This window comes from Lepisosteus platostomus, chromosome 4 (assembly GCF_059453375.1).
Source record: "Lepisosteus platostomus isolate fLepPlt1 chromosome 4, fLepPlt1.hap1, whole genome shotgun sequence".
Lineage (NCBI taxonomy): Eukaryota > Metazoa > Chordata > Actinopteri > Semionotiformes > Lepisosteidae > Lepisosteus > Lepisosteus platostomus.
This window is the reverse complement of record NC_142614.1, coordinates 5292705-5316672: the sequence shown is the minus strand read 5'-3', so window position 1 is coordinate 5316672 and position 23968 is coordinate 5292705. Positions and strand designations below refer to the sequence as shown.

The 23968-nt window shown below is 47.1% G+C and overlaps 1 protein-coding gene across 1 annotated transcript; it reads left to right on the top strand.

Moving 5' to 3' along the window:
• The first annotated feature begins 12275 nt into the window (after nt 1–12275).
• On the top strand, nt 12276–22375 carry LOC148672208 (cdc42 effector protein 2). The gene is made up of 2 exons (XM_088627716.1): nt 12276–12707; nt 18353–22375. Exon 2 carries the CDS (start codon nt 18995–18997, stop codon nt 19751–19753), a length of 759 nt encoding a protein of 252 aa, XP_088483842.1. The 5' UTR covers nt 12276–12707; nt 18353–18994; the 3' UTR covers nt 19754–22375.
• Nucleotides 22376–23968: the final 1593 nt, after the last annotated feature.

Here is a 23968-nt window from a genome sequence, read left to right as displayed (position 1 = left end):
AGAAGGCAGGGCTGCTGTGATGTGAATGAGGGATGGGGGAGGCTGCATCTGTGTAGATAAAATAGCTTTTGCACAGTAATAGAAGCAGTCAGTGGCATTATCCTAAAGGCTTGCTACACATTTTTGTTTTCAACAAACCTTGAAGCATCATTTGCCACATCAGTTACACCAGTGGATTCCCGGTCTGCGTTGACCTCTGACTCCTGTGTGAGGTGGGCATTTGTGAGCAGAGGATTCTCCTTCCCCCCACAGCTGCCCGGAGCAAGGGGACTGGAGACCCGAGTCGGCAACGTGACCAGGCTCGCACTGCCCGCTGTTTCCCTGCGCTCCCGCGTATTCGGAAATCATCCGAAAGCAGGCTTCCGAAGTCAGGAAATGAAGCCCATGAGGAGAGTCGTAAAGCTCCCAAGCCAGCTAGCTTTCTCCTGTCCCCTTTATACATCCATCCCTTTTACCAGCCGATCTCACTGGTTTGACACAAAGAATTGACAATGAAACAGAATCTCGAGGACGCAAATGGAAAAACGATTTGGATGCATTGAACAGGAGAACAAGAGGCATTTCTTCACGCAAAGGGTTGTGGGAGCATGGAACAGGCTAGCTGCCCATGCTGCTGAAGCTGGAACTATGACATCTTTCAAGAACCGGCTGGATGAGATGAATCAATTACTAACTACCAAAAAGACTAGATAAGGCCACATAACCACCTCTCATTTGTAGCCTTTCTTATGCTCTTATGCACATGTACAGGACTTGTTCTTCTTTTAATTAAGACTACTGTCAGCACAGAATTTGCAAAGTTGCTTAATTTATGCAGGTTGATTCCCCAGGGCAGGTCCATGCTGGCTGTGAGGAAGGGAGCTTTACTGGAATATTCAAGGATTTTATGAAATTCCCTAGTTTCACTTTCTTACTGTAACACGCTTATGACCAAACACTTCTTACATTAGCTCATAGCTTTTACAGCACAGGAAATTACTGCCTCCTAAATCCTCTTAGCACTCTATTACTCAATTTGAAGCGGAGCAACTTGGCGCTTCTGTGCGGAGTATATCTATATACCGTATATTTATAGCTTCCCTAATCTACTTAAAAGTTAAAATGGGTCAGGACATCTTAGCCGCTGAGGGACAACCAGCCCTCTGCTGCACTTCCTGTCTTGCTCTATCTCTGATCCCTCCTTCATGTTTTTTTTTGTGCTTTCCAAGAGCTTTCATTTCTGACCTCCGCCCCTGCCTCTCCATCCTCACCTTGCAGACTCTACTGACAGCACACGCCCGCTGGAGAGTATTCCCATTTTATGTGTTTGAACACTTTTTTTTTGTGTGATTCAGCCTCTTTTTTTCCAATTCACTAGGAATTACACCCCCCAAGAAATGAGAGTATGGACAGGTTTATTGATTGTTTTAGTCACGGGACATTTGAATTGGCCTGCTTGGCCGAGAGCTGACCTCCTGGCCACAGGACGAGGAGTCTGGGACCCCCCCACCAGAATGAGGGGTGCACATGGGGTGGAGAAGGGAGAGGAGGGGATCACATACAGTATCTATGAAGTTTGAGGTAAGGAAAAGACATCAGGATTGCTTACAAATTACCGACAGCCGAGGTTAAGTGAGCATGGCTGTTGTCTTCCCTCCTGAGCTATCGTTATAAACACTCGTGAGTGTTTCCCACTCTCCTGGAAGAGATGACGGGACGTGATCCTGGAAGTGAGCCAGTCCCTTGGGTCTTCCAGACGCACAGCACAGAAAGTGATCCGAGACTTACTGCCGGCCGATCTCGGCCTTCCTGACCGGGTGGGGACGCCGGGTCTGGAAAGAGAAGCAGGAAAGACAGACAGACTTCAGCTTCCCACAGGGAAGTTGCTAGACATGTTCCCAGTCTGGAATAACAATTCAGGAAAGAAAATGACCAGGGTTTCCATTCTGGCTGTCTTGCTTTTACTGATATCCTGAATTTGACCCAGAAACAAATCAAGATTGGAGTGGCTGTGGTCTCTTTCACACTCTCTTTTAGAGGTCTCACCACTACCTGGTCTAAAGGGTCAAAGTTCACACTTCATAGTCCAGGTATGTGTTCCAATGCTTTTGATCGGTCATGAAAACATTCTTTCACTACCTCAGCAACATGAAGGCAGCTCTCCCTTTCTTCAGCGGTTTCAGTAACACAAGGGAGGAGAGAAATGACGTTAGAGAGCTGACGCTAGCTCAAAGGTCAGGAATAAAAAAAAAAGATTTCCCCAGATTTTTAGCATGTGGGCTGTGTCACCCTATGAGCGTCTTGGACTTATGTTTAAACCTGATTTGATGATCCTGTATGGGAGGCTCTTGTTTTGACACTGATAAAATGAACAGCAATGAATCGAAAGTGTCAGGCATCAGACACTGAATGAACTCTGATTTTAATGCAGAGTTAACAGCTGCTCCATTGCCAGCAGCCATATCACCGTGCAGCTCACAGCTCACAGCTGGCAGCCCACTGAAGCTCAGCAGGTGTGAGTCTGGCCAGTACCTGGATGGGAGACCTCCTGGGAAAGCTGAGGCTGCTGCTGGAAGAGGTGTCAGTGGAGCCAGCAGGGGGCGCTCATCCTGCAGTCCATGTGGGTCCTAATGCCCCAGTATAACTGTATACTGTAAAAAGATGCTGTCCTTCAGCTGAGATGTAAAGCTGAGGTCCTGTCTCTCTGGTTGTTAAAAATCTCAGCCTGTTTCTTGAAAAGAGTAGGGGTGTTCAACATGCCTCACAAAACATGAACCTTGCCAATAACAACCTTATAAGTGTATTAAAAAAACAAGTTGTGTCTGACTCCTGATGACCGACACTGACCTGCTCAGACATCTCCCAAGCAGGAAGGTAGAAGGTGAGAGAGGTCATATGCTGTTCATTTTCCTTCAGCCCTGCAGTGGCATCTGAATGTCCTAATAGTGTCGGGACAGCTGTTTCATGGTACATGTATTTTCTGGTCTTCCCCGATGAGTCAGGACGTGACGACAAGGCAGCTACTGGTAAGTGCCTGTGTTCAAGTGCAGGGGTGGCTATACGAGTGCAGAGCGGGGTGTGTGGTCACCACAGGGGTGTGGGCGCCTGCTCCAGTGGCAGGGCTGGGATCTTTCCGTGAGCACAGTGCGCAATCCTGGGCCCCTCCTCTTTCACAGACCAGGAGTTGCAACTGTTAGGGACAGACTCCGGCCATGTGTGCGCTCTTCCTCGGGGGAGCTGCTCCTTCATGTTTGCTTATGTGACCCCCTATTTCCTGCCTCGTCCAAAAGCATTCCACAGCCCAGCATGTTTTCCTGGGAAGATTCTTATTCCCATTCAGAAGTTTGTTGCCCCTTTTTCCTCGGCGCTGCTATTTAATCTGTGCTTTGGGAATTTAAAACTCACAGACCGGCTTTAAAAGCAAAATAATAAATAAGTCTTGATGGGGGAGGGGAAGTATGCAGTTGTCCTCTACCCCAAACACACACTGTAATGGAATTCTTTCTCTTTGATGTGCTTTCCTCCACTTCATTCCATTCACAGTCCATTAAAGAATAAAATGAGCCATCTTGATCTGGGGAAAACGTGAATACGCACACAACCCTGGGCACAGAACAGACACAAACACAGCAGTATGGGGTGGTTCAGCCTTGTGCTCTACACCCAAGGCGTACATAGGGTATGAGGCAGCTGAAAGTGGCTGATATTTCTACAGGCACGAAAGAGCTGCATGGTTTGGCACAATCTGGAAAGAACTGACCAGTTTCCCCCCTGCACTGGTCGTGCACAGCGTGCAATCTTATGCTTCTACAAGAGCGTTCCTGTGGGGCACTGTAGAATGCAATAAAAAGGGCAAATTATACAGATGTTGCTGAGCTTGTGTCTGCTCTGCACGGTGCTAGGTGTTTTACTTCTAGTCACAGTACATCAGTGTTCAGCCTAAATTACTTCCAATTCACACGTCTTTAGAGTGGTTCTGATGACGGAGCGATAAGTCACATCCTGAATAGGGTAAGTGCTTATTCTTGCGTAGAATAAGCAAGCAGAAAGTCTCCGCAGGGCAGCAGGAGCCCATTAAGGCCTGGAGCCGTGGGGCCTCTGGTGTGTGGATTGGAGTGACTGGCGTGAACCCGGCTGCCTCCCTCCTCCCCCCACTTGGGAACACTTGGAGCAAACGAGGTGTGAAGCCTCCTGGCCTTCCTACATTTTCAATCTTTTCTTCTTCTTTTAATAAATATATAGCAGCAGACATATCACACAGGGCCCATGGACGCAAAAACTGCTGCATGAGCCTTCTTTTAGGTGTGTAAGGGAATTAATTAAAGGCTTTAATTAAGCGGGCCTTTTTCACGAGCCTTTAACTCGTAATTTCTCCGTTTCTAATGGTGAAAAAAAGGTGAACTCCCTCATTTTGAAAGCTGAAACTTTAGCGGAGGGAAGAAAGAGCTTCTCAGCGCCTCCGGTACGGTCCCTGCTCTGTTCTGCTATAATATCATCCAGCACCCAGGCAGGACTGACATTGCGGAGCTTCACCTTTGGGTTTCCTTTCGCGGCATTCATTACAACAAAAACTGCAGGTTCACTACAGCTTCACTCTGAAAGTTCAAGGGCTGTTTTGACTTTACTTCACAGTGCGTGTTTTGGTCAGATGTGCTGCACAAGTGAGAAATGAGGGCTACGTTTTATTCTCCTGGAGGGAGGGCAGTCACTGGGTGACATATTTACAAGTTCCTTCTTTTTTCAGCGTATCCCTTCCCTTCCCTGACCTTCCGTTTCCCTTATGGATAAGATTGTCTCTTCACTGGCTAAATCGGGCTCCGTTTGTCAGGCACAAAAAAGGAATGTTGTTTATAATGGATGTGTTTCTTTTTTTTAAAAAAAAAGATCAACTACTGTCCTGTAGTTGCACTCTATGATTGAGAATTGACTCACAAGGCCCAGCCCCCTGGCAAAGTGTACCGATTTGACCAGGCCCACAATAGATGGGAACTTGCACATTTCAGATGATCACTGTAACTGAAAGCCATTCTGAAGTGCCTCTGTATAGTCCGCACAGGATTCCATGCTCTTGACTCTTGGCTTTTGCAGTTCTGTTGGCATGGTCCATTGTCTGAAAGCAACCGCAAGAATTCCTCGCATTGCTTGTCTTTCGTGGGGGACATTCCAGAGCAGTTCCATGCGTGTGGATCAACAAAGAAGTGCTTGAGGGATTTACAGAGGATCGGAGAGACCCTGGGTCACAACCAAAGCCCCTGACCATTGTGAAGACAGCCCACACTTCCCAGTCAGATGCAGACTCCTGCACTCTGAATTCAAATTGTGTTATTAGTGGGGGTGATTATATCATTCCTCTTATTATTATTATTACTTCTTTGTGGAAAATCACTTCCGTGGAGTGATGAAGAAAAAACACCCCATTTAGCACAGGTACAATGCTTAATTACCAGGTAATTAAGAAACAAGAAATTCTGCGGAAGTGCATCGTTAACATCCCATCCTGCCTCACTGAACAATGAGCATCCTTGACCCAGAGGTGAGAGATCCGCAACACAACGCCAAGCATAAAATGGAGCAGACACTAACATATGGTCAGGCAAAGCCCTTACAAATACTTTGTTGTGTTCTGTACAGCTCATACAATTCAATACTACTTCAATTCATTTTTAATAAAATGTTTTTCACATATTTTCAAGTTACAGATTTCATGAGCTTCTATTTGAGTCGTTAAGAATTTCATCCCCCGTGACACCCACTCTACAGTTTATAAAGCCTTCTTTGCTTGCTATAAAGCCTTCCCAGTCGCTCATGAAAAACTTTCAGAGCAAAGGTTATGAACGCTCTTTCAGATGAGATGTAAAACCAAGGTCCTGACTTTCTGGCCATGAACAACCCCAGGGTGTTTCTTGAAAAGAGTAGGGGTGTTACCCCGGTGTCCTGGCCAAATTTTCCACTGGCTTTAACCAATCATGGCCTCCTAATAATCCCCCTCTCTGAACTGGCTTCATCACTCTGCTCTCCTCCCCACTGAGAGCTGGTGTGTGGGGAGAGTACTGGTGCACTATTGCTGCCGTCACATCATCCAGGTATTATTATTATTATTATTATTATTATTTTTTGGTGTAAACAAGAAAAGGATGTGTGTTTGGAGCCCATATGTCACTACTGTGTGAGACCTCATGCCAGCATTCAACCTCCCCCAAAAAAGTCTCTCCTCTAAATTGGAATGGGCTATGAGAAAGAGCCTGTGCATCCTCTCTGTTTTCCTGTTACCTCATCCCTTATCAGCGCACACCCTGCTGTGCGTGCGTGACACTGCCTGTTTCTGGACTGACTCTTCCCGTTGCTGACGAAGTGCTTCCTGAAGAAAGCCCATCTCTCTGGAAGCTCACAATAGGCATCAGGACAGACGCTGGTCAGCCACAGCTTCTTTTTTGCCTCTATTTGTGATACAGTAGTTCATCAATATAACCCTCCAACACGTTATTCTGTATGATCTGGTTTCTGTTGCTGCTGCAGTGCTTGCTGTCACACGCATCAGAGGTAAGGAACGCAGCCTGCTCAAGCAGCTTGGTGAGGAGCCAGCTGGGATTCCACACACATTGTTCCTGATTTTCCCTGGACGTTGCTCGAGGGGGGGTGGGCGGTTGGTGTCATAACCTAAGGGAGCTGATGTTTGTTTTCCTCTGGCTGTTGCTCCCTCTGGGCTCATGCTCTGACATCATTCGTGCTCTGCGTGACATCTCTGCAGCATCGCCTCGCCAAGGAAGAGTACAGGGCCCTGGAATTCAGATTGCAGGGAGGGACGGGGGAGGGGAAGAGGGTGGCAGCACTGTGGAGGGAGGTGTTTCACTCAGAGTGCTCCAAGGAAATATCCTGCTGGATAACTGAGCACTCTCTGGGTCGCATGTGTAAGAGGGGCGCTGGCCCCAAGTGGCACCTCTGAGTAAATTAAAGGTATTTTATTTCTTGCTACCGAAACTGTAGCAGAAGCTAATTTTCAAAAGGGGTCTCCAAAACCAGACTGCCAGGAGGAATAGGTGTGGCAGTGATGTAGCCCGTCCTTTGCAGACATATTGATTAGGCATGGCAGGCCATGATACAGTCGTATTTGGTAGGTACTGAGCTTATTTAACAGCTTGGAATTTGATCTGACAATCTAAGTAAGGCTATGCCTGGTCAATACTAGCACAGGACTCCTGCAAAAAAAACAGGTTGCTGCTGTAAGTGGTGTTGGTGGACCTGTAGGTGGTGCTCTTCTCTCCAGAATATCTTCCATAATTCCCTTATGATGCTGTAAACACGTTATCCTATTTCATAACTCCATAATACCTATAGCAAAGATAAAAAGCATCATGTATCCTTATGAAAGTACAAAAACCTATTTCTAGGTTTCTAGGAAACAGCATTTAATTTACCTGGGAGCTACTGTATACGTTGTTGTTTTTTAATTTTTGGTAATAGAAGCCCTTCAATGTACAAGTTGAAAGAACGAGGCAGTTGACAAGAAACAAGAACCTTCCACCGTCTAACCGCTTCTCCCAATTCCGGGTCGCAGGGAAGCCAGAAGCAATGGGCAAGCAACGGGCACAGGGCAGGGCACACCCTGGGCAGGACAGCAATCCATCACAGGGCAGACGTGCACACACTCACACCAGGGCCAGTTCCACCAGATGCCAATTAACTGTAGAAGGAAAGCAGAGCACCCAGAGGAAACCCACCGACCAGAAAACAGGGAGAAGAAACAAACTCAACACATATAGCATCCCAAGTTCGGGATTAAACCCAGGGCCCAAGCTCTGCAGGGCACCAATGGCTTCATCACTCTGCTCTCCTCCCCACTGATAGCTGGTGTGTGGGGAGCGTTCTGGCGCACTATGGCTGCCGTCGCATCATCCAGGTGGGGCTGCACACTGGTGGGGGTGGGGGGATCCCCATGACCTGTATAAGTGTAAGCAATTATTATTATTATTATTATTATTATTATTATTATTATTATTATTATTAATGCTAACCGCTATGCCACCATGCCACCTCAAAACGGGAACCCGCAGACAGCACGTGTTTCAGCTGCGGGGGGTGAGCCCGCAGACGAGCCGAAGTTCTCTACAGTAACAATCAAGGGAACGTTTCCGCAGGTCTTTCCTCCCGGCGGCTGTCAGGGTGTATAACGCTGCCCTAGGCTAGGACTTTTAGCCCTTCATTTGCTCCTCTATGGACAGCATGTTTACCCCATTGTACTTTTTGGACAATCAGTCTGTATAAACCTATGCACATTTTGCACATATTTTATTGTGTTTACAGTGACTATGATCAGCACATTTTGCACACACCTATGTACTTATTTATTTTTATTTATCTTGTTTGTCTTTTGTTTTATAACTATTCTGATGTCTGTTTTGCTTGTCTTGGGCTGGACTGCTGTAACACATCAATTTCCCTACGGGATTAATAAAGTATTATCTATCTATCTAAAGACCATGATACACAGTGGTGCAAGCACACCACGCACTGCAGAGGGCAGAGAAGGAAAGCCACCCTCAGGCTGCGGGGAGCTGCCCCGTGCAGCGCTGACCCAGTGGAAAGTCTCCGATGTTTGCTCGCATGAGCTCACCAGAGGGCCCAGGGCTCGTTAAAAAACCCGATGACACCGTCAGAGCTGACGCAATTACACGGGCAAAAGGCAGAAGACAGCGGAGCAATTAGCCGTGCTGGCTGAGTGATGTGAACAGATTAATTGACAAAGGGCTAATCCCCTTTCCGTCTTCATCAACACCTCCTCCAGTCATTCACACCCCCTTGTCCACAGTGACACCCCCCCTCCAGGTCCACTGAATGGTCATTTTACAGCATACCACAGTATCTCGCCGGGACGCGTCTCTAAATGCAGATTTAGATTAATTCCTCTCCACGAAGGCCTGAGCGATCTGATTTACACATGTGGGGGTGTTTTACTCCCCTTCGCCTGGAAATCTCGCATTCAAGACCTCCTTACAGCTGTGATTTGGTTTGTCTGGAACAGCAACACAACTTGAAGAAGAGTGAACCAAACTTTCAAGTACTTTGTTTGTGCCACGAAATTCCACCCCACAACCACTACAATAAACATGGGTCCTGTTATTTCCAGTACAGAACTGATTGCATCATTTAATCAGTCTTGACTCCGAGGCAGCATTTTCTGTTCTGAAAAAAAAAATGAACAGACTATTTTTTTAGTTTGCATGCTTATATTTCTGGCTTGATCTTACATAAAGACTAGTGATCATCCAAAACCATCTGAGGGTCCCAACTCTCATGCGACCCAACACCAAGTCTCAGACAAGTTGTCCATTTCCATGTTCCATGTAAGCTCAACAACGGAAACAAAAACAGTTTTTTTAGCTTATTTTTTAAGACACTTCTGACACCCACAGCCAGCCAGTACATCTCCCTCTGAGTGTGGAATGTTTGTTGTGAAGCAATGGGCTTATCAGGAGATGTAGCCAAGGAGGGGGGGAGGGCTGATTCCTGTTTGGAGCAGAAAGATAGAGCCAAGGCCATCTACAGAATTCCTGGCTCCCGTCTTCTTTGAGAAGGTTTGCTTGGAGGGGGGGGAGGGAGAGATCCATAGGGAGTTTCCCCTTGGAATTGACTTATCCTAAGAGGATCTGGAGAACAGACAGTGTGCGAGGACAGGTATCAGTTTTAATACAGGGACACAATTTGGTTCAGCTACACAGCCCCATAGAATCAAGCTAAAGGCGGTCAGAGAAACTCCAATGTGGCAAATTCTCTTGGGGTATATATATATAAGTGGATAGTACAACTTATACATTCCTTTCTTGCCTATCTTTCACCCTTTGTGCAGCTCCAGTTTAACATCACTTTTTAACATTTTTAACATCACTTTATTAACCCTTTACAATCTCTTGTATTGGGAATGTGTCTTTTCGCAGACCCCAGCTTGCTCTCCATGAGACACACAGACAGGGAGAGAAGCTGGGGGGTCAGAGCGCAGGGTCAGCCATTGTACAGCACCCCTGGAGCAGCTGGGGTTAAGGGCCTCGCTCAGGGGCCCAACAGAGTAGGATTCAGGGGCCCAACAGAGTAGGATTCCTCTGCTGGCCGCAGATTTGAACCGGCAACCTTCCAGCCACAGGCACAGATCCTTAACCTCCTATTGTAATACAAAGTGAAATCCCGCGGTGCCTGGGTGTATGCTGTTGTGAGCACTTTGAAACACCTCCAGTCACAGCAGCTGTGGGCCACACTGTGCTCACTGCGGCTCTTAATTTCCAAAACGGTGTCTTCCATTCCCTGGTCTGAATCTGGGCTGATGTCAGGAGTGGCGGCTCTGTGGAATGATTCCATGGGAGCTGGGGTCTCTTTCTCGTGTGTTTTAGAAAAGGCTGAGTCTGGTTCTCTGATTGTTTTGCACATCCACACGCTGCGCGACTGCTTCAGTTCAACAAGTCAACTGTAAAAAGGCACGGGCAAGTTTGAGATGCTTTATTTCTTAGTCTTACTGTGGTTTGTTCTGTGGTTTTGTTTTTTGGGGTGTTTTTTTTTTACGTTTCTTAGTTTTTGTTAGTCTGGTAAACATCTTCAAAATGTCTTAAATAAAATGCTTTTAAAAAAGAGTGGAACTCTAACAAGGCAAGGCAGGTGAACATAAAAGTCTCGACGTTTTTGTTATTCCATTTTTGAGTTATGTCTTAAGTGTAACATTTTTTATGTGACATCGTTCTGCTTACATTGACACAGCGGTTAGCACTAGACCATGAGTGCTGTCTGTGTGGAGTCTGCATGTTCCCCCTGTGTTTGCATGGGTTTCCTCCGGTCGCTTCTGTTTCCTCCCACAGTCCAAAGACAAAATCCAAAGTAGGTTTAAAGGGGTTCGTAGAACAAATGGCCCTTTTGTCAGTGTATGCGTGTCTGTGCCCTTCTCTGGCCCGAGATGCCGAGATGGACTGGTATCCCTTCCAGGGTGTAGCCTGCCTTGAGCCTGTTGCTTACCAGGATAGGCTCTGACTCCCCCACCACCCTGAATTGGAAGAATTGGTTAGAAAACAAATGGAAAATGAGAACCTCAGTCTAACATTTGCTATCCAAATACCCCAACCCTCCTTCCTCATCTGTGCTCTGGGCTTTTCACACCCCAATAAAGCAATGATCCCGCGAGGAATTGCCGCAATAAGATCACAGCTGAAAGGAATACAAGCCGTACTCCGAAGTATTGTCGTATTTTACAGGATTACATCTCAGTAGACCACGCCGAAGTCAGCTACGTATATTTCTGCTGTATTCACGGAGCTCTGATAAGCCCAATCGGGTCATCAAGCGCTGCTGGCGCTCCGGACCTCATCAAGGCGCCGTGGTCACCAGAGTTTAGCGCTGAACTCACCGGTTTACAAGATCTCGGCAAACACCTTCACGCTACTGCTACGACGCACGCAGCGGCGAATATTCTGGCACCTTCTTCTTTTTTTTCCCCCTCCAAATGGATACCTCCGATTTTTCTTTTTAATTAGTCAGACCGAGCGGGCTTTGATCGCGAATACACAAAGATAAAAGGCCACCGCCGGTTAATTGAGGCCCCGCGCCTCCCGGCCTGTCTCCCAGCGAGGAGCGTCGCCCGCTCGGGGGATTTCTATTCGACCTGCTTCGGCCAAGCAAACGACCCGTCTCTAAACTGCGCGGCGATATCGCGAACTTAGACCCGTAGATAAGACCGCTGTCGGAGGGGTATGGACGCAGTTAACCTCGCCCAATATTTTCATCGTGCATGTCAACAACGGTTTTGAAACCCCGTGAAAACTCTTCCTGACGTGCCACAAATCCATCCTTTCGTACAGGGCGATGGTGTCCTTGAACGGCGAGAGAGCACCACCTCCAGCGTCTTCAACACAAGGTACAGGCCACCACGTTAGATAACTTTCATGATAATAATTGCATTTAAAAAAAAAATTACATTCCTGTGGAATGACAGGAACGAGGGAAATTCCTGGACGCTTATGCGCTCCGGAGCTGGAAGAGAAAGCCGGATTTATACGAAGAGACGAGAAGAGAACCTGGCTCCGGTTCCGAATGATTCATGAGTCCCACAGCTGGGACTCACGTCAAAACTAACATTCAACTCCTCTCGGCTCTCATAATATTACCATTTAACGTGGCCGCATAGCTGCAGCTCCTCACATCCGTCTGGGGGTCAGGGAAGGGGCGAGCACGCCAAAAACTTAATTTCTGCGCGGAGAGGGGGAGCGGGAGAGATTTGCAGTGGGAAACGTGCCACGTACGTGAAGTGTTAAATTCGGCAGGGAAGACGTTTATGAGCGCCCAGTCGCTCGTCGCTTACTGCCAGGGTCTCACTGGGGAGAGAGGGGGGGTTTCTTGTGGGAGTTTGAAGGAAATGCGATTGTGAAATTGCCCGAGGACTAACAGAAGGGGGAGGAGGAAGAGGAGGAGGGGGGGGGTACTTGTAACCGAGCGGTGCTGGACAACAGCTGGAAGCTCTCGCGCCCTGAACAGATGTGACTCCCTCTCTCTCTCTCACCCGCGCGCGACCCAGCACCTCTGGGCGGCTCAGCCATTCACAGCCCGCGCGGCCCCTCCCTCCCGGGCTCGTGAGTCACATAAGAGGTTTAGGAGCTTCTAAGTTGGCATCGCGGTCGCGGGGAACGCGCGACACCTCACAGCGGGCCCGGCCTCTGCGCGGACTTCTCCACTCGGGGACGAGACACGGGCTACTGCAGGTGAGTACCCCCGGGGCGGGAGTCGTCCATTCGCTCTTGCTACCACTTTCGATTGTGTTTTGCCTAATCAATCAGCTGCTATTCATTTGCGCTTCGGAACTACTATTTTAAATATATATATTTTTTTTTTACGGACTCGGAAACGATTCTGCGGGGAGAGTAGTTACTCATTAAGTCTTACCATTGGTTATGCGGACGGTAACGCTGTGATTTGGGTCTGTCTAGGTCCGTCACCCTTTTTCCGAAAGTTGCGTGACATCTGAAACAGTTCAGTGATGGGCGACTCTTAATCTATCAGCAATGTGGGTTATATAAAATAAGATGCGTCATTCTCCTTAAGAAGATTAAGTCTCTTATTATAGACAGCGTGTACACAGCCGCGCAACTGAGACGCGTCTCCTACTCCAGTATTCCCACGTGAAAACAGAATACAGACCGATTACCAGTAACTAGAAAATGCTGTTAATCAGAAGACTTAAGAGGGGTTTAATTTAACCTGCTTGCGTTGGGGAAGAGCCGCGCGAAATTTAAACATATCAGAGTTACAGTTTACTTTTGTGACAGCTACTATAAACTGTCAGATTCTTTTTAAACCCTTTTCATGTAGTGTTGACTTAAAAAAAATAGTCCTACAGACATCTTACTGGACAAGTAGCAAGTCCCAAGCAATACCCGGGTCAAAGACCACGGTCTATAACATAGCAAACCCTTTTATCCACAGCATGATCAGATTAGATGTTTTCATCATAAATACGTCTCCGCAGTTTTTATAAGGGCGCTCAAATCTCATGACGTTTTAGAAATAGCGAGGCTGGGTGTGGATTACTGTACTTCAGATGGAGATGCAGAGTACAATGGAATTAACAGAAAACGTCCGGGAAACGGGATGAACTCATCGCGTCCGCGGGGTTATTGTGAGGGAAATCTCTGGTGAATTTGGCCAAGCGAGGCGGTTTCTAATGAAGGGGTGGATTTATCCGGTGATAAAAGTGAATCATCACTACCTAAAAAGGGGGCTTTTCCCAGATTTAGTGATAACTGTATCCGTTTGGAAAAACGGAATTCGGTCTCAGTAACCTGAGTTATCTGGTTCAATCGCAGTGCGCAGAGCCCCAGGAAACGGGACAGGGGCCACTGTTTTTTTTCCACACGAACGACTTGGAAAGAATGCAGTTTCCACTGCAGTTCAACGCGCGGTGTAGGAACTCAAGCCTCTTTTCGGTGCGTGAGCGTCTGCATCAGGCCCTTCCTGACGCGCACAGCCAATCCAGGTCAGATCAGATGCCAACATGTCTGAGTCTGCTCTGGGGCACGCCTGGGGTTATATATACTGCTTATGGTCACCTCAGTGACACAAACTTATTTTTAAGTCAGGGTCCGGGGTAATATACTAACCAGAATGAAAGCAGCGACGGAACACGGCTCAGCACCAATACGTAGTTTTTCAAACCTGGGTGGTGCCTGTAGTGTGAGGGAATCGATGACACACCCTCTCTTTTTTAAACCAGCTGTATGTTTTGCTTGTAATGAAATAAAAGTGTGATGCCACGAAAGTTGCTGGCAGAATCCCTACAAAGTAAAGAGCGCTTTTTGCGCCCAGAGAATTGATTCCCCGATCGCACTTGACGGGAGCTGGGTGTATTTATATTTCGAGACGGAACTCGAGAAGTTCATTTTTAGCCCCGGTAGATCCCGTGGCCGCGCCGGTGCAGTAAGATGACTCCCGCCACGTGAGGTGAGAGCTCCCGGGCCTTGTGACCTTTTCCGGGGAAATGCTGAGACTTTTCTGCTCACATTTCTGGGGCTTGCACAGGCGGCTGGATTTGAACCAGAACCCTTGGGATGGGTGGAAGGGAACACCAGAGGCCTGGGAGAGGTCGGAGGTCATGGGTGTGTGTGTGTGTACACACGCAGCAAGCCTGACAAAAAGAGCAGGGCTGAACTAACGGGACCTTAATGTGGCAAGGAGATGGAAAGCAGATGTTGGGTGTTTTGGGAAGGGAGGCAAATTTGCAACTCTCCCAGATTCCATAGGCAGTTTTCCTGTATTGCTCCGGGAAAAAAAAGAAAACACAGACATCTGATCCCGTTTCCCTAAGGATCTGCAGTAGGGCTAAGCTTACATAAGAGGAGGTCTGAACAGAAAGCCTGCTGGTTAACGTTACACTAAGAACAGCATTTTAAGTAAGTGGATTAAGAGAATATTAACGTAACACACTTCTTACACATACGTTTATTTAAGACTACAAAATCTGCTTTCTCGGGGTGTTCAAATCAGGTTTAGCAAGAGGACGTTGTAACCAGCTTTATGTAAAAAAAAGTTTTTTTTCTGTTATATCACTGTACAGGATTGGGTAGCTTGTTACAGACTCCTGCAACTCTCTGTGTAATGAAAAAATAATAATTTAAAATGCACTTTCATTTATTTCCCACTCTGTTTCCGTGTTTCACTGTGTTCATGGTGTGAAGTTCTGACACAGCTGACTTTATCAGCCTTTGAAAACTAAAGAGATTCAGTTATTTTAGTGTGGTATTGAATTACATTCCTTTAATCTTGGGTATACACCTTCATTTTCTTCTTTGGACAGATTCTGGTGCAGCTAGTTATATTTGTATCAAGACCACGATTTCACACTTAAATGAGTGTGTTCTAAATGAGCTTTTACTAGCGCACTGTACAATTTCACAGCAATATTCCTTGTTTTAAATTCTACACTTTTAACCAAATATATTTCCCTTTCAGAACATTTTTAAAGCAAAATTAAAATATTATTATAAATATTAGTTTCTCAGAATGTTACAGATTCCAGAGCTGACAAGTTAATGTTCCAACAGCGGTGTGTTATATTTTGATTATAATATAGCATTATTTTGGTTGTCACAACATTGTCAACTTGGAGTTTACTAAGCTGCAATGCTACAATGTTTCTGTCCTGTAATTTTGTCATTTGCACTGGTTGGTTCATGCAGGATTCCTGTTTATCGTGAGGAGGAAGAGCACATTGCAGTCCTACAGTTGGCTAACATTGTCTTAATTAGCTTAGAGTAACAGCTCAGGATGTTATTATGTGAATCACGAATGCAACCAACCTGCCTTTTGTTTCCAAATGATATAGGAAGTAGAGGAACTCCCCTTAAGTCCAGACTGAAGGCTGTCAGGAGACATACGGCACTGCTTCAGTTTTGTTTGTTTGCATAGAATATAAGAGTGATTTGGTCTTAACCAGAACTGACATAATTAGCCCTGTCCATTGTCTCGGACTCTCACAGGCCCATGGCCAAGGGGAAACACACACATGTGGTGTACACTGCTGGTATAGTCACACTCTGCAAATCCAAGCTCACACAGGATGTGACGCCACTTGTTGATGGGAGCGTTGTAGATGTAGGCCTGAGTGTGTTTTGCAGTTGTGTTACCCTGTATTTTAGCAAACAAATAACTGAAAATAAACAACAAATTAAATATTGATCCTGTGCTGGCAACAGGAGGGAGTACTGGATAGATGGGAAGAGGGAAAAGGAGAAAATGTCTCCTCACTAGTATCTACACACAAAGACTCTACTGAGCCTCCCAGCCTGGCACTCTTTAACTGACAGAAAGAGGAGTGAGAGGAGTGAGCCTCTATAACTGGCACTCTATAACTGACAGAGAGAGAGGAGTGAGACTCTATAACTGACAGAGAGAGGAGTGAGAGGAGTGAGCCTCTATAACTGGCACTCTATAACTGACAGAGAGAGGAGTGAGTCTGTCACTTTGGCACTCTATAACTGACAGAGAGAGAGGAGTGAGCCTCTATAACTGACAGAGAGAGGAGTGAGCCTCTATAACTGGCACTCTATAACTGACAGAGAGAGAGGAGTGAGCCTCTATAACTGGCACTCTATAACTGACAGAGAGAGAGGAGTGAGCCTCTATAACTGGCACTCTATAACTGACAGAGAGAGAGGAGTGAGCCTCTATAACTGGCACTCTATAACTGACAGAGAGCGAAACTGAGAAACAGCGACTGAGAGATCTGAGCATTCTGTGGCTTTTCATTCTGTTTGCACTCTTGTGATGTAAAGACCGAGGAGCTTTCACGGATCACAGCCACATGTGGGATTTGCTTAAGTCGAATAATAAAACAGGCAATGGAACAGCTGCTTTTCTAGTAATGATGACATTAATGGACTGGAAAAGCAGGCACCACCCAAGCTCTTAAAACTGTAACAACATTACCACGATGGCACAGGGCTATAATTAGTGTAAAGCCCTCCCTGGTTAAAATAAGTAAGTGGCAGGAACACAGTGGTAATAAAGAATCAAAACAGCGTCCTGCATAAATAAAACGGAACAGGTGCTGAGGAGGAAGTGAAGTAGACCCGACACTCCTCTGCCAGTAGCAGAATTTATGGGAAATGATCCCGGAGAACTGCTGGAGATAGCTTTCCAACTTGTACATGCGGACCAAGTGCAGGTTTGTGAGGAACCAGCAGGACCAGTGGCAGGCAGCACAATGCTGGCTGGAGAGTTACCTTTTAACACAATTCGTCTCGGGGCAGAACCAGCTCCTGACTTGGCGTGTGAAGGCGTGCGTCTCGTGTCTTGAGAGGTGGTGTAAAAAATATTTTATTCCCCGCATTCAAAGTTTGTCAAGAACCAGAATTTGGAGTTTGCGGAATGTGGTGAAAATGTTCCACTGGAGTTAAAAAGATTAGAGAATCGTCTTGGAAGTGTCGGTGCACTGGCTCCCTAATCCTGCATGAGTTCCATCCCCCAGGAAGAAAGTGGAATGGAAAACTCTGATTTAATTTCTGCTGCAGCCATGTAAATCCCTCCCAACCAGCCCTCCTCCCTCCATGTCCTCCTTTTTCTTTATAATCTGGCCGATCTCCTGGCTTGTGGGCTCTGGACACTGCAGGAGTGCAGCAGTCTGACCCCTGCCTCTCCCCACACTCACACCCTTTATCGGTATTATCATCGCTTGGTGATGTCACGCCTTGGTTAGATCAAGAGGAGCTGAGCCAAATCACTTTAATTTTAAAGGAAACATCATCATCATCATCATACACTTTTTTAAGAAGTTTGTTTCTCATAGGGGTTATGACCAGGATCTTTCTCTGCTTGTTGTCTTAAGCAAATGAGAGTTTTCAGTAATCTCTGTACCACAGAGGGACAGACACCCAGTGTCTCAAACATTGGGACGAGAATTCATGGGTAAGCAGTTCTCCCCCTGAGGCGGTCAGCAGCAATGGTGTGATAAGTGCCCTTGCTCATCCCTGGTTTCAATGACGCAGATGACAGGAACACAATCCAGATACAGTCAAATAGCTGGTGATTGTCTATACCTGCAACGTTTTTGATTAGCCGTCTTTGCACTGAATGAGTAGCTATAAGAAGGTATTTCACCTGATATTAAAATATCCTTCAATAGCTTAGCCACTCACGAGCCCAACCAGAAAGGCCATCAAGGTCAGCCAAACATTCGTCTTTGCACACAAAATAAAAAAAGACACCATTTGAGAAGCCTGTGAGGAAGATCTGAAGGAGCTGTTTCTGCTCTGTTATTGTAGTATCAAGCAAGTACAAAGCTATTTGTGTCGCCGATATTGTGCCTTTTACCCTGGTCTCTTCTCTAAATCTCTCTCTTCTGTTTGTCCTGCAGATCTGTGGGAATAGCACCCCAGCACCACATTCCGAGAGATCCCGAATTTTTGCACACCCTTGCCAGGTATAGGAGTGCAGCACGAGACAGACGGAAGAATATTGTTGTTAACGTTTTTCCAAGTCCCCAAGGACTTGCTTTTCTAACTGCAACTTTACTGGGGAGGGGAAGCACCCTCAGCATATGGGAGAGGTTTGCCCGACAAAGGATCCGTCGCGTAGAAGCTTCCCCAAGATCAAGCTGGGGGGAAGAAAAGCTTTCGGTGGTTTCTGGATTTAGCGTGTCCCTCGGCAAGGAGCCGGCCTTTCTCACCAGCCTGCCGTTCAAGCCGCTCAGGTCAGACTGTGGCGGGAGGCTCGGGGGGGGCGAAAAAACACAGAAATAAAGACCACAACGGCACTGCATCCGGAAAACAAACATCCCTTTTGTTCTTCCGTTGGCCCGAAGGAGATCTGGCCTGGAAATATATAGATATATAATCCCCGCTTGGTCTAATCTGTTCCTGTTTAAAGAAGAGAGACACGGTGCCAACTCATGCGCAGGCCTCTCCTGCGCAGAGATTAACCCCCCGGTCTCCTGCAGGAGTCAGGCAGCGCGGAGCAGCAGGGACATATCTGGGAGCAGATCACTCTGGGCAACAGGATGCCGGCGAAGACGCCAATGTATCTGAAGACGTCCACCCCGAAACGGGGCAAGAAGCTCAAGCTGCGGGACATCCTGTCTGGGGATATGATCAGCCCGCCCCTGGGGGACCTGCGCCACAGCGCGCACGTGGGGCCCGAGGGCGAGACGGACATGTTCGGGGACGTGGGCTTCATCCAGGGCAAGCTGGACCTCCTCCCCGGCATGAGCCGGGCCCGGTCCCGCAGCGCGGAGAGGGGGAGGGCCGAGAACCCCCCGGCGGACAAGAGGGGCCAGCAGCCGGCCGGCACCGCGCCCACCCTGCTCAAGAACACCGTCTCCCTGCCCGTCTTCAGCCCCGAGCAGGCGCCCCCCAAGCCCCCCCGCCTCCACCTGGAGGAGACCCCGCCGGCGCAGCGCTCCATGTCCGTGAGCTGCGAGGGGCCCCGCGTCGTCTACAGCGACCCCGAGCTCAGCCACTCGGCCTCCATCCCGGCGTTCGGCCGCCTGGTGGCGTCCTCCGGCTCCTTCTCCGAGGCGTCCTCCGAGGACTCGGTGCTGGGGGTCGGCCCGCCCCTGGACGCCAGGCGGGGGCTCAGCCTCGACTCGGACGCGGGCCTGAGCAACGAGGACCTGCAGAGCGAGCGCAGCGAGTCCCCCGGGGTCCCCAACTCCGAGTCCCTGCTGGGGCTGGACCTGGACTTGGGGCCGTCCATCCTGGAGGACGTGCTGAGGATCATGGACCAGTACAAGGCACAGGACGGGGACTACGAGCTGTGACACCTCACCCTGGCTGCCGATTCCTTTGTCATGGACTTGATGATGAGCTACCTGCGTTACCAATAGTGTAGAAAAAACCTGAAATGCCACCGTAACCCCAGAGGTTTGAGAGGAGCAGGACCCAACTAGTGACACAGATTTGATATAACTGAGGGGGGCTTCGAGGCAGATGAGGACACAATTTAAATATGCTGCCATATTCTTGTGCTCGCCAAAACACGTCTGCTCCGCAGCTCTGAGAAAACCTCATGGTGGCTTTTTAACGGAACCCAGCCCCACTGTGACGCTCGGATATACTCCTCAATGTTACAAAAACAACTCCTGTGGTGTCAGCCAGCCCTGTGCGTCCGCACTCGCAAAAGCACAAGTGACACCGCGCTGCTGCTCCGTTCTGTGCTGGTGGTGCTCCGCGCACACCTGATCACACCACACCACCTTCCGAGCTCCCTGCTTCTCGGCTTCAGCCAGTGAGAGGACGTGGGGCAGGCAGCACATTGAGCCCTGAGAAAGACTCTGCCCTGCTTCAGGTGCTGCCCCTGCTCACGAAATGCAACCTTACTTGTTTCCCCACAGCCAGGGGCTTGAGCGATGAAGGACAGAGAAGAAACAGAGACTGCGCCTGTGTGGATGAAATTACTGAAAAGACATAAGGTGGTGGAATCAGGTGATCTTAAACACTTGTCATCTGCTAGGAATCTAAAAGAGATCCTTAAGGTGTGAGCAAGAAGTTCTCAAATGATATTTTCCTTTTCTACAAAACTAACAAAGACGTGAAATGAAAACTGAGCAATGCTACTGAGCTGTATCTAGACCGAAACTTGGAATTATTTTGTGAGTTTATTTTCATGCACATTGGTTTATTCGAATTTCCACCTTCCTTTTCTTTCAGCCTGAAAATGGCAGCAGTCTTTTTACATGAAATACAACCGATTTACTGATGTGAGAATCACGTGTACAAAAAACACCATCTCGTGGGCCTGTGTTTAAAATGTGTGTTAGTCTGTTACTCCTTGACCAGGAAACTGTGACTCCAGAGGCATGGAAAGATGACTCGCACTGCACAGCAGTTTTAATCCATTTCGGGGTGTAAAATCAAATATTGGACACATCCGTTTCAAAGTGTCAATTTATCTGTTGAGTTTCAGACAGATTAAGATCACAATGAAACATTCCGAGTTTCTCCGTTGTTGGATTCAGTACTACAGCTTTTGCTTTGTAAAACTGGGATGTGTCTCATACTGCGATGCATTGGGAGTCTTTATTCCACCTCTGAAATATATCAAAATGTTCAATCACCTGACCATAACTGGACGATGAATCAACACAGGAAGATGGTGATTATTCTACCCACTCAGAAATCTTGCATGGACATATATACTGAAATCACTATTCAAAATAATTTATAAGGACATTTAGTGCATTTATCTCTTTAGAGGATAAGATGGGAAGTACTGTTTACAAATTCTAAAAGCTGGCGTAAATATATATTTATTTTATTGGAAGACTTTCGATAGTTTTAACAAACCGTTCACCGGTCCAGTTCAACAGTTCAACTGTGGTTGCCGAGCAGTACTGCACTTGGCTCGTACGGCCATCTAGTGGAAGGAGAGGGTAGTACACCTGGTAATTGGTCAGTACCAGAAGCGTCCTGGAGAAGCGTCCTGGAGAAGCGCAGCTCTCTTGCTTTTCTGAAGGTCACGAAATCGACACATTTAAAAACCTGAAACGACCGAATAATCCTAAAAGCTATGCCTTAAAGCGAAGCCGGTTCATTTTCTTCATTTTTTTCTTGGCAGGACTGTGTGTTGAGACTGAGTTATGCTACTGGGATGTGGTGACAGATGGAAAGAAATGATTTCTGTTGTAATTCTGCATTTTTTTAAATCTCCGTTAATGTTCACAATCTGTTTTGATTTCTGAATGTTTTAAGACGTGTTTCAGGCCCTGCTTGAATTTAATACATTTTCCATCACTATTCTGGGGATTCTAATAATTGCACAGATCTAAGCACTGGGGGAGAGGTTTGATGTGCTCAGCTCAGTGGGTAATAGCATGATGAAGATGCTGATGATGACGAAGATGAGGTGTGTAAGAGTTCAGCCGGAATGCAGACCAGACAACTGCTTGGAGGAATGTGACTGGATACTGTTGCCTTTCAATGGATTGCTGGGAACTAAAATGAAACTGTCGTCTGGGAAGTAGGTATCTGCTGTGCTGTGGACTGTGCAAGGTAGATGAAGGAGAGGAGAAAGTCCAAATAAATGCGTGGAAAAAAGAAAGAGACAATCAAGGAAAAATGTTTTTTTGAAACGATGATTTTCTGTTCTGGATGGAACATTATTTCGCAGTTTGTGTTACGTTCTGATTGACATGAAGAGGAACACCATGCAAGTGACTGTTGCAGTTATTTATTCTGAAATCTTCAGCTCAAGGCAAGCGGGGCGTCTAAAGTCAGTAACATGTCGCAGCGAACATTTCTCTAGTTTCAGAAGTTGCCCTTCCTCAGCGTGGTGTGACATCTGTCTCTGTAGTACAAAATGACAACCTTTTTTAAAACAAAAAATGTTTCTATATGTATTTAGCCTCGGTATTGAGGTCAATAAATATGAATGTTAAAGCAGACGTCACTCCAAATTTGTATGTTTTTCTTGCTGTTTTTTTTTTTTGGCTTCCACATCTCTTTACCTATGTTCCCTCTTCATCTTTTGAATCAGTGAGATGATCAGATACTGGCTGTGACACAAACCACGTCTCACATTATGAGAAGATACCGCAGCTCTGGTTCAGAAGCACCAACTGTGCAAACACTAGTGAACCATGTGATATCAACAGGAGAAGACTCCTAAGCACCTATGCACCTAACGCCACACCAAGCACAAAAGAGAGCACACACAAACACATCAGGATCTGGTGCAGCTTGGCCTTGTGAATAACCCAGGGTGCAGTACATGCACTTGCCCCCTGTTTTGTCTCCTTATTCAAGCCAGGCCCTCTCGCTATTCCTGGCTCAGCACTGGGAGATGGACACCCAGAAGCCCGCCGTCCAGCGGGTCCAGGAGAGATCGCGGTGTCCTGCCCGTCTGAGTCCGGGGCTGGGAGCGCCTGGCCTCCTTACCTTCGGTACAGCTCCTCCAGCCCTGTTATTGAGCAGATCCACCTCGAGGGTCAAGGCCTGCTCCTACACTCCTCTGGTGCCTGAAATGTGGTTCAGGCTGCCCCTCCCTCCACTCTGCCGTCTTTGTGAAGAACTGGCCCTTTAAACTGAAACAATAGACAGGGTTGATTCCTTTAGGAATGAAACAGACTTCAACTAAAAAAAAAATGAACCAAAGAGACGTTTTAGTGTGGCTTGACGCTGGTTTAATAATCTTTTCATATCACTCTGCAACTCACAGCTGGCGGCCCACTGAAGGTCAGCAGGTGTGAGCCTGGTCAGTACCTGGATGGGAGACCTCCTGGGAAAGCTGAGGTGTTAGTGGGGCCAGTAGGGGGCGCTCACCCTGTGGTCTGTGTGGGTCCTAATGTCCCAGTATAGTGACGGGGACACTATGTAAACAGGCGCCGTCCTTCGGATGAGATGTAAAACCGAGGTCCTGCCTCTGTGGTCATTAAAAATCCCAGGGCATTACTTGAAAAGAGTAGGGGTGTTACCCCGGTGTCCTGGCCAAATTTCCCCCTGGCCTTGACCAGTCATGGCCTCCTAATAATCCCCCTCTCTGAACTGGCTTCATCACTCTGCTCTCCTCCCATTGAGAGCTGGTGTGGGGGGAGAGTACTGGCGCACTATGGCTGCTGTCTAATCATCCAGGTGGGGCTGCACATTTGTGGTGGTGGAGGGGATCCCCATTACCTGTAAAGCAATTTGTGTGGAGTGTCCAGAAAAGCGCTATTTAAGTGTAAGCAATTGTTTTTTTTCTAAAGAAGAGCTGCAAGCCGTGTTTCAGAAACATGTGGGTGTTAGTAAGCTTTGCAGGGTGTTCCCACACGTTCTCCAAATAGAAAATGCAGTAATCATTTACACAAAAGTCATATTCCTAATTAAAACCTATAGGCGGATAATTCATAAAGTTTGACTATAAATCTACAAACATCAATACATTTGTTATTATGGTTTTCTTACAAGGTATATGTTCCTTGTTTTTGTTTTACTTCAAAGTTGATTTGCTCAGTAACTGGATTTTTATAGACGGCTGGAAATTTTTCAGTCCGTGCCAA

Bases quoted from the DNA above. Each gene is read 5' to 3' on its own strand.
- LOC148672208 (XM_088627716.1), top strand. From the start codon at position 18,995: ATGCCGGCGAAGACGCCAATGTATCTGAAGACGTCCACCCCGAAACGG.